General features: G+C 35.6%; 1 protein-coding gene across 3 annotated transcripts in view; it reads left to right on the top strand.

Moving 5' to 3' along the window:
- Positions 1-16,976, top strand: part of LPGAT1 (lysophosphatidylglycerol acyltransferase 1) — a 119,949-nt gene that overhangs the window by 79,688 nt on the left and 23,285 nt on the right. For all 3 annotated transcript variants that reach the window (XM_027609830.2, XM_027609831.2, XM_027609832.2), the window contains exons 5-6: positions 2,643-2,916; positions 6,207-6,333. In XM_027609830.2, coding sequence (XP_027465631.2) covers positions 2,643-2,916; positions 6,207-6,333 — 401 coding nt within the window. The remainder of the gene's footprint in view (positions 1-2,642; positions 2,917-6,206; positions 6,334-16,976) is intronic.

Here is a 16,976-nt window from a genome sequence, read left to right as displayed (position 1 = left end):
GTAGGTAGATAGAAAAGGAACGGAAGAAAGAAAGAGGAAGGAAGGAAGGAAAGAAAAAGAAAAAAGGAAGGAAGGAAGGCAGAAGAATGTATTTTGGGAATTCATAGTAGGAAAAGTGACTCCATCAGATTTTTATGAACTCAGAAAAACTTTAGAGAAGAATAAGTATGAGTTTGATAAGAGAAAAGTAGATTGAGAATGGTTCCCAAGCATTAGGGATAAGTTTAGTTAGTGTAGGAGGAAGAATCATACCCTCTTATCAAGTCAGCACTACATTATGGTATTTCCCTGGTATGCTACTAGTATCACATGCTTGATTTTCTCAAAAACTGAAATATGATACACAAGAGTTTTTACATATGGTAATGCCACACTTATCTGATATTTATATATTTAGCAGCTTCAGCCTTGCACATACAAGTACTTAATGAATAACTGATGAATCTGATTAGTCCTCATCTGAGAACCACAAATTCAGAAATAAGCTGGGTGTATAGAGAAACCTCTAAGGTGTCTGTAGGTGTCACAAAACACATATACTTTACTCCAGACACTTTTATGTACAGAACATTGTTTTTCACATGCTGTGCAATGATCTAGTTTCTTCTGGAAACACTCTTAGTTCTTCTGAGCAGAAAGATGAATGAAAGCATTGCACTGGAACCTCAGGAGAAAGTGGCAATGGGGATTGGCCACAAGCTTGAGACAAAATAAACAGTGGTCAGAATAACTTAACAAGGAAATTAGCATAATACTTTGAGTACCACTGGAGGGGAAGAAGCAGAAGCAACCATTGCACCTTAGCAGTCTAGGGGAATGCAGAGCCCTCTCCAACATGAGAGTCTGAGGAAATTATCACAGTTATAACAATTGACCCTGTTGATGATCCTCAGGCATCACTAAATTATACTAAATGATCAGTGTACTTTGAGGAGATAAGTGTAGAAAATAATACAATCCGAAACATTTTCCTTTTTATTGCAATGTAAAGTTTTACATACTTAAAGATTGTATTTCAAAATTATCAGAAATATTGCAAGTTTATTTCTAAAGAGCAACCTCTTTTCCCCCTGATAGATAGTAATAAAAGTCTGTAACATGGGGGGAGGGGAGAAAGTATGAGGGAAAAAGTATTATTTTTATTTTTTTTAAGATTTTATTTATTTATTTGAGAGAGAGAGAGAGAGAGCACATGATGGGGGGAGGGTCAGAGGGAGAAGCAGACTCCCTGCTGAGCAGGGATCCCGATGTGGGACTCGATCCCAGGACTCCAGGATCATGACCTGAGCTGAAGGCAGTCGCTTAACCAACTGAGCCACCCAGGCGCCTGAAAAAGTATTATTTTTAAAGAAAGTCTCTTGGATTTCACTACTAGATATTTCCAAGAATATAAAAATATTTTACATGCAGTCTTGGGAACTTAATAAATAAAGCTTAATCATGATCAATTCAATTCAGTAAAATAAGAAAATGTCTTACTTGTTTTGCATTGGAATAATTTAAAGACTGAATGCATACAAATTATTTTGGGGCCTTCTATAATTGTGTTGGCTGGAAAATTATTAGTGAATCGACTATACTGAAAGGAAGAACCTTTGTAATATTTGTGGGTTTTGGGCTTTCCTACAAATTTTTCTGGATTCCTCTTTCAGTCTCCAAGTCATCCCCTTTCTTCTCTTTCCCTCACACTAAGGTCCAGTCCATTAGAATGGCCTGTTTGCTCTCCTTTCAGACTCTCCTGAACGTATCCACTTCTCATCAGTACACCATAGTCAGATCTCATCACATCCCCTTGCCTGGAATTAAAATAGTCTCCTGACTTACCTGCTGGAATCTGTCACTGGAGCCAGCAGATTTTTTTTTTTTTTAATGTAAATAAGAGCATGACCGTCCCTTGTTCAGAACCACCCATTGACTTCTCATCCCAAACTACTTACCAAGTTCAAGGCCTTTCCTCTCTGTCCCCCACCTCTCTCTGCAATTTCCTCTCCTACCACTGTCTTCCTCACTCCTTACACATCAGCCACACTGGCCTTGGTACTGCTCTTGGAACATCCATCTCAGGGCCTTTGTCCTTTCTGTTCTTGTCACCTGGAGAGCTCTGCCTCTCCTTTCCACTTGACTGGTTCCCTCCCATTACCAGCTCACTGGGGCTGTTCTCCCTGACCTCGTTGACCTCCTCTATCCTCCTACTCTTTTTCTTCCTAACACATCACTCTCTGAATTTACACTTCTTAGTTTTCTATCTTTTCCACTCAGGTAAGCTCCATGAGGATCTCTTACCTACTTTTCTATCTCCAGCGTGTAGGACAGTGCCTGCCAAGTAGTATGCACTCAGTACTCAACTTTCTTCTGAGGTTCCAGTGCAAGGCTTCAATAGTCACTGAACTGATGAATGAGTAAACTCTCAGGGGCAATTAGAGCAATTTTTTTTTTTTTTTTTTGCTTCTGGAGTGCTAATGTCATGTAAATGCTAATCACTTCTTTTCACCACTGTGGTCAAAGGGGGAAGTACATGGGGGGAAATTGCTCTTCTAGTCTATGAGTGGGATTTACTTTAGAAGCTGTTACTTCTATTTAATTTTATGGCATTTTAATTTAAAATATGCCTATTCTTATTATATGTGTGTCTGCCTTCTCAGGGAAAATCTCATCGTGACCAGCAGCTTCTTCTTCTCAAAAAGCACCTAGAAGAGAATTATAGGAACAGAGATCGAAAATGGATTGTTTTGTTTCCAGAAGGGGGCTTCCTCAGGAAGAGGCGAGAAACAAGTCAAGCATTTGCCAAAAAAAATAACTTGCCATTTCTTACACATGTCACTCTGCCAAGGATTGGAGCAACAAACATTATCTTGAGCGCACTTGTCGCACGACAGGAAAATGGAAGTCCCGCAGGAGGAGATGCTAAAGAATTAAGTATGACGGCTTTTAGCACTTTTTCTTTTGTCGGAACTCCGGATTATCTGGAGTTCCAAAAGATAACATCATTGTTCTTTTTTATATTTATAATTTTTGTCAAACAGAAATAATAGGGAGAAGATGCAAATTTAATTTTTAATGTTTCTATTTTACAGAAGTTAGTTCATGCTTAACAATAGTATAGTCTGTAGTATAGATTCCTAGCAGTGGAATTGCTAGCTTAGAGGTACAGGAATAGAAATCGCTAATTTGAAAAACTAATCATAGGTATGCAAATGCAAATTGTAATAATGTATATTTTTTTCATTTATCAAATTTAGAAAGATTTTTGGTTTGCTTTTAATACAGAGTATGAACTTAATGCAGTTTGACAGTGTTTATTAAGAGCCTTCAGGTGTTGATAAATGACTCCATTATTCCACTACAAATAATACTTACCAAAAGGAAATAATAAGACATACATGGTAAAGAGGTTTATCACAGCATTATTTTTATTTATTTATCTATTTATTTATTCATCATTATTTTCACAATTATTTTTAATAGCAAAAAATTGGAAATAGCCAGAAGGGAGAACAGACAAGTAATTATCAAATATCCATCCAACACAGTACAACACAGCCATTACAAATGATGTTCATAGAGAGTTTTTATGGCCTGGAAAGTGCTTATGCTCTATCATTTTCATGGAGGGGGAGAACATACAACTCTTGTGAAACCATTGTGAGCTCAAATATGTCAACAATAAGCAGTGGAAAATGAGTGAAAGGAAAGATCCCAAATGTCAGCAGTGATTGCCTCTCTGAGTGGTAACATTATGGATGATCTCCCCCCATTTCTGAATACTTCTGATTTTTTTTTTTTTAAATAATGAGTATGTATTACTTTTACAGCCAGGAAAAAGCAAACCATACTCAAAGATGCAACTGTTTTGGAGATAGCCTGGTGAACTGTGAAGGTTTGCAGAATTGTGCCAATAGCATGAAGACTCTTTTGAAGTTTATCTGAGACACTGTGAAATTGGGTGATAAATGATAAATTAAAAGACTGAAAGAAACTCACTAGGCCTGTTTCCTTAGTAGTATTTTGCTATTTAAAAAAATATATTCTTTAGATAAAATAAAAATGGAAATGATTGGCCCTCAGAAATATGTGTTTTTAATGATGGTTAGGACCAGACATAGAGATAATGCCTGTAGGACTGCACTGAGTTTTCCTTTCTTTCTTTTTTTTTTTTTAAGCAGCCACTTGGCAGTCAGCTCTCTTAATCTTTCATCATCTATTAAAAAGACAAATTGAAAGAGTCTTTTAATAGAAAAGGAAAATTCAGAATAGCTTCAGACAGACACCGTGGCAATGTCAGCCAAGCCAAAGCTTGAAGGCAAAGATCTTCCAAATAGGATTAGTTGCACTAATAAAGACTGCTGTTTTTTTAAACAGTTTTGCCCAGTCAATAATACCCTGTGGTGTTCTAGATTGCAAGGGTAGGGGCTGTTGTGATATTGATCACACAATCATGAAGAAAATGTTTTTTCTCTCAGAGAAAAACAATTTCTTTTTATAATAAAAGCAAAGTAACTTATTATTTATCTTACCTTGGTTAAGAGTTTTTATTCTAGGGGCTTAGGAATAGTTATAAGAAATTCTAGAAAGTTACATACCCCAAAACTAGTTTCACTTGTATTTTACCATTTTCTTCTCTGTTTTGGTATTTTGTATTTTATTTTCTCTAGCGTTCATATTTACTATTTAGTGTTCTGTTCCATACAAATATGCCTTCATCTCTGTTTTAATATATGATCCATATACTGGGGCACCCAGGTGGCTCAGTTGGTTGAGCATCTGACTTGATCTTGGCTCAGGTCTTGATCTCAGGGTCGTGAGTTTGGGCCCCACATTGGGCTCCACGCTGAGTGTGGAACCTACTTAAAAATATATATATATATACACATATATATATAATCCATATATATATCAAAATTGTGTCTGATTAACTTTAAAAGGGTTTAAAAGGGTTAGTATTTTTTGTTTATTGTGTGATTTAATAGATATTAAACTGAACTCTGGTGATTTTTCCCAATAATTTTTATTATAAAAATTTTCAAGCATACATAAAAAGTTGAAAGAATTTTACAGTTAATATCCATTAGCTGACCAACTAGATTCTATAATTAACATTTTACTGTATTTGCTTTATTGTATCTTTTTCCATCCTTCTATCAATCCATTAGTCCATCTTGTTTGTTTTTTTAATGCAATCAAAGTAAGTTGCAGACATCAGTATACTTTACTCCTAAACATTTCAGCATGTACATCACTGATAGCTTGTTAAAATGTTTCTTTACATAAACTCTGTTCCTTTAGCAATAAGTTATTTAAATTTTTTTTTACTTATTTCTATGAGTATTTTTCCCCTTCAGAATATTTCTAAAATTTTTTAAAGCTTAAGGTCACTTTTTAGTTACTTGATGTACAAAAGTAAAGTATCATTGATTGTTAGTGCACATTTAGACTTATGTTTGAGAATAAGTTTTATTTTTTTAGAGCTCTCTTAAATACTTCAAACAAAGGGCAGACTGTCACCCAAGACTGGCTATCAGCATTCTCTCTGTGGATTCCCCTCTCAATTCTTGTTCAACTTTGTACTCCATGCTGGGAATAAAAGCAGCGTGCCAACAACCGAAGTAAACAGAGCTTTCCCACAGCCTCTTATAATAGTAATTACCTGTCGTACCTACCAAAGAGTGGACAGTTTTACTGTTTTATTTGTATAGAGCTAAAATGGGAGGAGCTTTTTCTTTGTGTTAAATAAGAACAGCAACTGATAATCCTGTGTCAATAAAATGCTTAATTTGGGGCCTTATTCCAGTATTTATTAATGTCTTCCAAGTATCACAAATCTTGGTGTTTGCGTTGTATTGTATTGTATTTGGTGAATGGATTTGTTTTATTTTGAGGTCTGTTTTTTTACTTTTGTGATGTGATACTTTAGCTTCTGACTTTTGAGTGATAAAATATAAATTAGACCTTGACAGTGCACTGTTGTATTGAATGCTTGAATGGTGCACATCCAATAAATAATAGTGCTCTGTTAGTTGTTCATTTGTTTGAGATTCAGCAATTTCATATTAGGAAATGCTTGATATCATATAAAACAGTGACACCAAAGTTCATCCTGTTTTCATAAAGTGGAAGATACAGCAATATGCTTTACTTATACTATATTATTTGTTGTATATAATATAAAAATTGATCCAATTTTAAGTTGTTTTTTGCTTTGTCCTCAGAGAGCAAATCAAAAGGCCTCCAGTGGATGATAGATACAACTATAGCTTATCCCAAAGCTGAACCCATAGATATTCAAACCTGGATCCTTGGGTATAGGAAACCAACAGTCACACATGTACATTACAGGTAAGAATTTTGTGTTAGTAATCCAGCACATACCCAACATAAAGTACTATCTCAGGACAGTGTATTAATATTAACGTTTTAGTCAATAGTGAAAATAGTTGGCTCAAAATCATTCTTATGCTGACTTTTTAATATGAAAATATCATTTGAAGTAGTTATTTTCACTGAGTGATAAAAGTCTCTAAAAATGGCATTCTGGAGGCACTGTGATTACTTGATTGCCTGACACTCAGAGCAAAAGTAATTAGAGGCAAACATCAAGCATAAATATATACTCATTTGGGCTAAGCAGATTTGTATTAATAGAAATGGAATTTGTTTTTAAATCATTAAGTCACATAAGATATTCTAAATGATTAAATTGAGAATTTAGCTAAAACTTAACACTTTAAAATTTTTAATGTTTTTTTTTTTTTTTTTTTTTAAAGATTTTATTGATTTATTTGAGAGAGAGAGAGAACGAGAGATAGAAAGCACGAGAGGGAAGAGGGTCAGAGGGAGAAGCAGACTCCCTGCTGAGCAGGAAGCCCGATGTGGGACTCGATCCCGGGACTCCAGGATCATGACCTGAGCCGAAGGCAGTCGCTTAACCAACTGAGCCACCCAGGCGCCCCTAAAATTTTTAATGTTTTAATATTTAACATTTTAATATATCATTTGCATGAAACAGCAAAAACATTTATTGAATATTCTGTACCAGCTTCTTGAGACTTTTTAATGTAGATTGCTTTTTTAATTAATTATTTATTTATTTTTAAAGATTTTATTTATTTATTTGACAGAGAGAGACACAGTGAGAGAGGGAACACAAGCAGGGGGAGTGGGAGAGGAAGAAGCAGGCTCCCCGCTGAGCAGGGAGCCCGATGCGGGGCTCGATCCCAGGATCCTGGGATCGTGACCTGGGCCGAAGGCAAATGCTTAATGACTGAGCCACCCAGGCACCCCTAGATGTGCTTTTTTAAAAGGTTTTTATATTAAAGCACGATGCTGATGAAGCCTGGATAGATTTGACCACTTTATAAGCCATTTATCTTTTACTCTGTTTCCTGGTCAAAGAGCTCAGCTCCTGGCAACTCAGTTACAAAGTGAGTGTTGTGTAAGACTGATGAATCACAGACCTGTACCCCTGAAACAACTAATACATTATATGTTAATTTAAAAAAACAAGCAACAAAGTGAGCAGTTGGTCCCCCAGAAGTTCACAATTGCCACAAAAGCCCTCAATTCAAGAGGAAAACTACTCAAATTACATACTCATTGAGAGTAAATAGGTACATGTTTTCATATGTATAAACCATCATAGTTTTACAAATAAAAGTACAACATTGGAATAATTTGAAACTGAAGTTTTAAAACTTAAATATTACAATTTAGGTTTTTGGTATGGAAGTGATGACTATAAAATTACAGTTGATTCCACTATGTGACTTATATTGCTAAATGGTGAAGTTCATGTGTGACCGCACTGACTCCATTCCACGTATGTTGTCCATTTTACTTACTAAGCACTTACTGCATATAAGGCAGTATGCTAGGCCCTGACAGAATTTCTCCAGGAACAGTTTTATTTTCATATATATGAAGCTTATCTAGCCTTCAGTAAATTTTTAAATTGTAATCTATAAATGAAACTCAATTCTGGTGCCCGAACCCAAAATAACTGACTCTTGGTTATAAGTTTTAGATACATGTAGATTGTATTTGCATTGGATATATGTAGATCTTCCTAGCACATCATACCCAAAAGGAACTGAGATAAGGAAGAAAACATTAATTATATAGGCATTCTATTGTAGTTGACCCTTTCTTTTTTAACCAACAAAAAGAAAACAGTTTTAGTTTATAGATAAAAAAATGAATCATAAGGGATCTAAGATAACAATAAAAAATTTTAAAAAAGGGATCTAAGAAATTGAAGCAGTGTCCATTTTTCGCAAAATTATTTTAACAGGAGTAAGTTCAAGGTCTTTAAATTCACTTGAAGCAGGGGTTCTTAACCTGGATAAACCTGAGAATTTTTTTTTTTTTTGCCCTCAAAATCAGATGTTACTTTAATTTAAAACATTTTTTTATTTGAGTGTGGTGGACACACAGTGCCCGGTTGGCCTCAGGGTCCAAACAGTGATTCAGCTTCTCTGTGCATTATGCTCAGCACAAGTGCAGCTGCCGTCTGACCTCAGAGAATTTTTAACCCAATCTCTGTGCAAAATATTGTGTACGTCTGCAGTTCTCTGCAGAGAAGTTTCACAGCTTTCAATCTAGTCTCAAAACAGATTAAGGATTTATAAAAAGATTAAAGATTCCTGATTTAGAGATCCAAACCAAATAGTAGATAAAAGATGTGGAATGGTTAGCTTGATACAGAAAAATACTTCTACTGATAAAATTGAAACTTCTGAGAAATTGGTTTTTTTTTTTGTTTTTGTTTTAAGAATATATTCATTTGAGAGAAAGAGAGATAGTGAGAAAGAGTCTGAGGGGTGGGGAGAGGGAGAAGCAGGCTCCCCGCGGAGCAGGGAGCCCGATGCAGGGCTCAATCCCAGAGCCCCAGGATCATGACCCAACCGACTGAGCCACCCAGGTGCCCCAAAAAATATGTTTGATTATGGAAACTTTATTATCATACATAGAAATAGTAAAGAGAATTCTAAAATATTAGATTAGCAGAGATTAAATCATGATGTAGAATCATATCCTAAAATATTAACTATAGTACACATTATGCCCAGTTATTTATTTATACATACATACTCACATACACACATCCTAGGAGTCTCGGGACAGGTAAAGAGATAAGCTGTTCTTTAAAGATACTTAATAAAAAGAGTTTATTGTCTAACCAGTGTTAAGAAAAGGGAAGGACTTGTGTTCAGATGGGAAAGGGAGGGGAAATGAAAGGGGCCAGAGAGAAAGAGGTGTCTTGTTAACAGTATCGTTTTGAGGGTTTGCAAGAAGCTCGTGAGAAGCGATATGGGCCATGACCGTGGCAGCAACCAGGGATAAATCTCTATCACCCTCACGTTGAGTAGGTCTCCTCCTGTATTGTTCTAGGCCATCTGTACACCCTGGGAGATAGGAAAAAAAGGATTGTTTTGTGGTTTGGTTGGGGTTTGGGGGAGCTTCCTCCTACCTCCAGTTTTCTCAATTCCAGAATAAACCTTGGATTTTTCCTGGTAGGAATAACACCATTGAAATTAAAATAAATTTAAACAAACGTGGTACTCCTTACCCATTTTTTTTTTCCTGTTCTCAGAGAGATTGGTTTTTGTTCAAACTCTCCAGTTGTTTGGTTGTATTTTTAAAGCTTTAAACAAGGATGAGATGTTTCCAATTAGAATAAGAGATTTTAAATGCAACATTGGAAATCATATATACACAAATGTGAAAAATATAAATAACTGAGGTCAAGTCTCTTTCTCTTTTAATGTGGGAGGCTGGCAAGAAAAACTAAGCAGCATTGACTGGTTAAAGTGGGGAGTGGGTGCCCAGAGAGAAAGGAAAAAGTGTTCAGGAAACTGTCAAGTTCACTGAAAAATAGTAGTTTGGCTTAATGTTGCCTTATCTTCATCCATAGGCAGATTTTAATAATTATTATTATTTTTAAAGATTTTATTTATTCCTTTGTGAGAGAGACAGAGAGAGAACAAGCAGGGGGAGTGGCAGGCAGAGGGAGAGAGAGAAGCAGACTCCCTGCTGAGCAAGGAGCCTGATGCGGGACTCGATCCCAGGACGCTGGGATCATGACCTGAGCCGAAGGCAGACGCTTAACCATCTGAGCCACCCAGGCGCCCAGATTTTAATAATTATTAATGAATGTATTTTTTTCCTGCAATTAAGCATAATTTATCCAGAACCTTTCTATTAAGCCACATGGTACAATTTTGTTTCATATTATTTAGAAAGTATTTGTTTTCTTCTTAGCCCAAGCTGACTTTTTTTTTTTTTTCAATAAAGCACCCCCTCATTCTTGGAGAATTTAATTGAAATGATTACCTGGTGATTATGGTGTAGCTGGGCAAGTTGGTACTGTTGCTAGTTTTTTGCAGTATAAGCTAGAGTATACATGTCAGAGTCAAAAATTAATTATTCCATTCTGCTTAGCATTTATCAGATCCCACTTAGAATACTGCATGTTTTTTAATTTCTCTATTTTAAAAGAAATAATACAGCTAGTAGAAGCTTATGAAAATACCTAATATATATAAATTCTAGAACACTAGTACCACTTGAATGACCATTTTAGGTCAAACCAAAGCAAATTTGGAGGTGGTAGTAATGAAATGAAACATAATTCTAAGGGAAACCCCAAGTTGAAAATATAAACAGTTGAAGGAAAAATTTAACAGTTCAAAAGTACTAAATCTGTGCTAAGTTTCTGTATATATGAAGTACTTTAACCATATTTTAGGTAAATTTCATGGAGGGCAGTAACTGGCCTTTCCCGTGTGACACCTCTGAGCCTCTGGGGTACTCTTAGAACACCGTAACATTCTTGAACATCAGAGTGTACTTGGGGAACAATATAATTGTCATCCTTCAACATTATTTAACAATCTGTAGTTGGGCCATTTTTTATTTTTTTAATACGTTTCTCTTCTTGGAAATTATTGTCAAGGCTGCCAGGTAAATTCCACTCCCTGTTCTGTATACCTCATTGGAACATACTGTGACAGGTGTATGGAGATTTCTGAGCAAAAAAGACATTTTGGGGGGCACCTGGCTGGCTCAGTCATAGGGGCATGTGACTCTTGATCTCGGGTCATGACTTCAAGCCCCACATTGGGTGTAGAGATTACTTAAATAAATAAAACTTTTTTTTTAAGGCATTTTTCCCTATAGAGTGACTCCAGGTATAATGTGTCAGTAAAACTAAATGCTTAGAAAACATTTGGTCTTTATTTAAATAAGAAAAGACTATCTAGATTACCAGAATGTGCAGCAGAATATTCTTCTAGATTTTAAGTTTCTGTACTGATGCTTAGGAAAAAAGCATAAGAATGCAATAGCTTATTTTAAATGTTCTGAGATAAACTATTTTTTTATTTTCCAATAGCAGTTTTCAGCATTGTCCGTTCACTTCTTACTTCTTGGGTTAATATGTTGATTTTTAGGATTTCTGGAAGAGAAAACCCTAAAACCCTTAATATATATGTTACTATATGCTGTAAAATACTTTTCTAAAATACCACATAAATGAGAAAGTAAACATTTGTGACATGGTTATATACTAGATTGTACCTTACAAATAGATAGTGTTGTTACCTGTCAAAAGTCAAACTTTTAAGGCAAATGTTTGGAGCTTATTCCTTAGGAAACTTGCAGTAAGTGGTAGTTCAGTACCCAGACCATTTTGCTAAGTAAACCCAATGCATAGCTCTTCAGGCAGCCCATCTGAGGACCTTTCTGGCTAGAGGTTGCAGCTTCAATGAATGCATTGTTTGAGCACCAAATGATATACTGATAAAAAAAATGTTTTAAAAACCACAAAGCACCTTATAAATACAAAGTACTATTAGTAAGATACATAAAGTATGTATGGATTATTGATAAATCCAATGTTAGTAAATTAGCATTCCCCACAGATTAATCTTAGACCACTTATTATTTTAAGAGAAAAGATGTCCTTTTGGGGTGCCTGGGTGGATCCGATGGATAAGCGTCTGTCTTCGGCTCAGGTCATGATCTCCAGGTCCTGGGATGGAGCCCCGTGTCTGGCTCCTAGCTCAGCGGGGAGTCTGCTTCTCCCTCTCCCTCTGCCCCTACCCCCCACTTGTGCGCATGTGCGCTCTCTCTCTTGAATAAATAAAATCTTTAAAAAAAAAAAAGAAAGGAAAGATGTCCTTTCTTATTCCTTACTTCCCAATATTATGTATTGTATGTAACTACTTATGTATGTAACTAGGGGGATATTTTTTATTAGTATGCATACAACCACATTATTGATCTTTTTCAAAAGTAATGCTTGTTTTAAAAAAGGAACTAAGCCTTAATTATAAGAAACAAATACTTGAGCGAACAACTCTTTCCTCCCACTTTCCCTTTTATGTTATTACTGTCACACTGGAAGACAGCTTCTTCCTATTAAAGGAGTAATGGGCACGGCATGCTGCTGTTAAGGACTTAATAGGAAAATTAAACGTGATTAGATTTTAACTACAGGGATAGAATGTTTATAAGGATAAAAGCAAAAGTAATCAGTGTCCTTAATCTAAATGTCTGCTTCACTCCAAATTAGGACAGTGAGTTGGAGAAAATGCCCTCTTGGGCAGAAGTAGCTTATATTTTTCTTTTTAAAAATCTTTAAAAAAGATATAACCTTGAGTGTAGGTAGTAGCATAAATAGATTATGAAAGGTAGAGGTGCTGCTTTCATGTCTTATTTGATTGGAATTTTGGTGACTTTGGAGAAGGCATTTAACTAGGAACTTTGAGCAAGAACTTACTTTCAATTTCGGAGGGAGGGATTTATCAGAAAAGGATTTTTTAACTAATATTTTTTAAGAAAATATGCTCACCACTGGTGCCTGGCTGGCTCATTAGGTAGAGCATGTTGAGCCCCACACTGGGTGTAGAGATGACTTAAAAATAAAATCTTAAAAAAAAAGAAAATATGCTCACTAGCAAGAATGGACAGATGTTGACATTTTAACATATTTGCTTTAGGATTTTTTATTAATAAAAGAAAGAAGACATTTCTTATGAAGTTAAGTTGCCATTATTTGCCCTCCCAGTTCCATCCCCTTCTTTCCCACCATCAAAGCCACTAGGGTCATAATTTGGTGTGTGGCCTTCCTGTCCTAATATTTTTATTGTACAGATACATTTATAATATATAATGTTGGTCTGTATGTTTTTTAAAATGTATGTAATCATAGGTGATTTATCATTTTACAACATGTATTTTTCCACTCTGCATTATTTTCTAGATCTTTTTATTTTTACATTATGGTTCCCTTTCATTCATTTGAACTATTAACACTATTTAACTGTTCTGTTCCCATGATATGATTCACACATTATCAGTTCATTCTATTGTTGGATACCCGTTTTCTCAGTATTTTTGCTCTTATAATAAACAATGTCACAATGAATATTTTTATACCTGTTTCACTAAGCATATGCTAGTAAGTGAGAGGTAAAGTAGGGTACGTGTGTGCCCAGCGTGGAAGTGCTAGATCATAGGGTGTATGTATTTTCACCTTTACTGGACAGAGTCAAATAGTCCTAGAAATGGTGACATCAGATTACAATCTCATTAGCAGTAATTAAGAGATCACCTCTTCCAATATGTCAAAGTCATCACCTTTAACTGTTGCAAATGTGATAGGTTTGAAATGTTACATCATTATTTAGGCCTCGGGTTTCATATTTATGAGATGAGTGTGATAATCCTGTAACTTGATAGTGAGATACATTGCCATGAAACTTATTAGGGTGAAGCTAGCGTCTTTATCTAGGTATTCAGTCACGGTTAGAAATCTTACTGGTTTGCTCATTGCTGTCTATCTTCCCCATCTAGAACGTGACCTCCTTGAGAGCAGATACTCTGTCTTGTTGACAGTTCCCAGAGCAATGCTGGCATATAGTAGAAATGCAGTACTTAAGAACGTATGAAGGCTACAGTGTACGCTCTGTGCACATGCCCTGTCCAGGTATAGCTGCCGCTCGCCACAGGTGGGTGTTGAGCACCTGGAATGCGGCGAGTCTGCTGTGAGATGTTTTGCAAAGGGAAAATACACACCAGATTTCAACAACTAGTAGGAAAAAGGACTGTAAAATATCGCAGGAATTTTTCTTGATGACATGTTGAAATGATAATATTTTAGATTTGGGGGGTTAAAGGATTACATTTCTTTAACATTATTAGATGTCCTTTATTATATACTTTGTAAAATATTAAGTTTATTTTCAAAAATAGAAGTATGCAGCTATGGAAAATATTTCATAGAGGGTAAACACTCCTCCAGCATGCTCACATAAAATTCCTTTATATTTCCTTTTATTATTCTTATATCTGTTTTTAATGTAGCTGTAGCTATAATATGCATAAAAGTTATTTATATTCTGCTTTATCCCATAGTAGCATTTTCATGAACATTATACCCATACTTCTATGTACTAGGTGTTCAGATTACAAATTTTATAAGTATTTTAAAATATTGTTACAAAATCTTTGTGGCCTTCCAAAATCCTACTTGTGCATACATTTAATGACCCATTTCCTTATTAGCCATAGACTTGTCAGGTTTTATTTTTGACTTTTAAAACACCATGCTGAATATATTAGTACTTACATATAGCTCCCTCCACCCCATGTTTTAGATTCTTTTATAATAGATATTTTTAACCTGTTATTTCTGATGTTAGCTTGTAGAGTATTATTAAAATGACATCTGAATAGGGAGAGTGATTATCAAAGAGATGAGGGAAAAAATTATTTATGAGAAAGATGACCAACACTTAAAAACTATAATATTTTAGTAATTTTATGCATAAACCTAATATATTTGTAATTAATATATCATTTTGGTTTTCCTTTCTGTTTTTTCCTTACTTCCTAAAAGAACAAAATTAAAAAGTCACAAGTTTTTATAAGTTGTAGAGACTATAATTTCAGAAGTAGTTTTTCCCTCTAAAACTTTTATTATGGAAAATATCAAACCTGTAAATTCAGCCCCATGAACCTATCTTACTCTTATGGGGAATGCTGTTTTCCCTGTGCTGTTTCCCAGATCCTGCTGGATTATTTTGAAGGAAGTCTCAGATATCATATCATTTCATTTGTAAATATTTCATTACATATTCTCTAAAATAAAAGAGTAAAAAAATTACATACTATCATACCTAAAATATTAATAACGGTTCATTAATACCATCAGATATATAAACAGTTATCAAATTTTCTGAATTATCTCATAAGTGATTTTTGGAAAACAGTTTGGTGTCAGTTAGATTGCAATTAGTCAGTATATCTCTTACATTTCTTCTTATTTGCAGATTCCATGTGAAGAAATACTTCACAAATGGTGATGCTTGCTTCCATCAGGAGGCATATAATACCTGGTTGTCTGTCAGAGGTAGTTTCTGAATGCTGTTTTAGTTAAAAATCTCAAAACGGGCACCAGGGTAGCTCAGTCAGTTAAGCATCAGACTCTTGATCTCAGCTCAGGTCTTGATCTCAGAGAGTTCAAGCTCCACGTCAGGCTCTGCGCCAAGCATGTAGCCTACTTAAAAAATAAATAAAGTAAATTTCAAAACAAATATATCCTGTGCTTTGAGGGAAAAATGATACTTCCTTGTTCGATCCTTTTAACCACAAACAATGATGTCAGGAATTTCAATTTAGAATTGAGGCCTCTTCTGGCACACAACGCATAATGAGGATCAGTTTTTTCTGAAAACCCTCCTTGTGATCGTATAAGAAGGCCCATAGTCTTGTATTATTTCGTGAGCCATTAGAAAGGGTTTTTCCCTGTGTCCCAAACTCTAAAGGTTTGGAAACATTCTAAACTTAATTGAAAAATGAACTATAAATCATCCACTGGGATGACTGTTGGTTGTTTTAGTCAGGGTTCTCTTCAGAGAAATAGAACCGATAGGATATACAGAGCAATCTGTAAGAGGAGATTCAATTTAGGAACTGCCTTTCGTGATTATGGAGGCCGAGAAGCCCCATAGTTTGTGGTCTGCAAGCTGAAGAACCAGGAAAGCCAGTGGTCAACTCGGTCCAAGTCCCACGGTCTGCAAATGGGAGGGAAGGGGAGGATGTTATCGATCCAGTCCCTATCAAGTCCGAAAGGCCAAGAAGCAGAAGCACTAATGTCCCTAGGTCAGGAGAAGATGCATGTCTTAGCTCAAGCAGAGAGAGCAGATTCACCCTTCTTAGGCTTCTTGTTCTGTTCAGGCCCTCAACGGATTGTATGACGTCCACCTGCATTGGTGGGGACAATCCTCTTTACTTAGTCTATTGATTCCAATGTTAATCTCTTCTAGACATACCTAGAAATAATGTTTACCAGCTATCTGGGCATTCCTTAGCCCAGTCAAGTTGACATATAAAGTTAACCGTCACCATAGTCTACATAGAGAACCCAAGAACCTGAGTTGACCATCAATTTATAGAGTTCAGCAATCTTTTTTTTTAAATTTAAATTCAATTAGCCAACATATACTACATCATGAGTTTCAGATGTAGAGTTCAATAATTCATCAGTTGCATATAACACCCAATGCTTGATATAAAAACACTACAGAAAAATCAGTGGTATCCCTTATCCTGACAATAAATAGAAAATACAGCTTTTTAAAAAAGATACTGTTCTCAGAAGCAAGACTATAAAGTACCTCGCAATAAACCTTTTTTTTTTTAAAGATTTTATTTATTTATTTGACAGAGAGAGACACAGTGAGAGAGGGAACACAAGCAGGAGGAGTGGGAGAGGGAGAAGCGAAGCAGGCTTCCCGCTGAGCAGGGAGCCCAATGTGGGGCTCGATCCCAAGACCCTGGGATCATGACCTGAGCCGAAGGCAGACGCTTAACGACTGAGCCACCCAGGCGCCCCCCTCGCAATAAACCTTTAACAAGAAATGTGTAAGACTTGTATGAAGAAAAAATATAAAGCTTCCTTAAAGAACATAAAAGAC

Source organism: Zalophus californianus, chromosome 10 (assembly GCF_009762305.2).
Source record: "Zalophus californianus isolate mZalCal1 chromosome 10, mZalCal1.pri.v2, whole genome shotgun sequence".
Taxonomy (NCBI): Eukaryota; Metazoa; Chordata; class Mammalia; order Carnivora; family Otariidae; genus Zalophus; species Zalophus californianus.
Note: the sequence above shows the minus strand (reverse complement) of the source record. Positions and strands in the feature narration are given on the sequence as shown.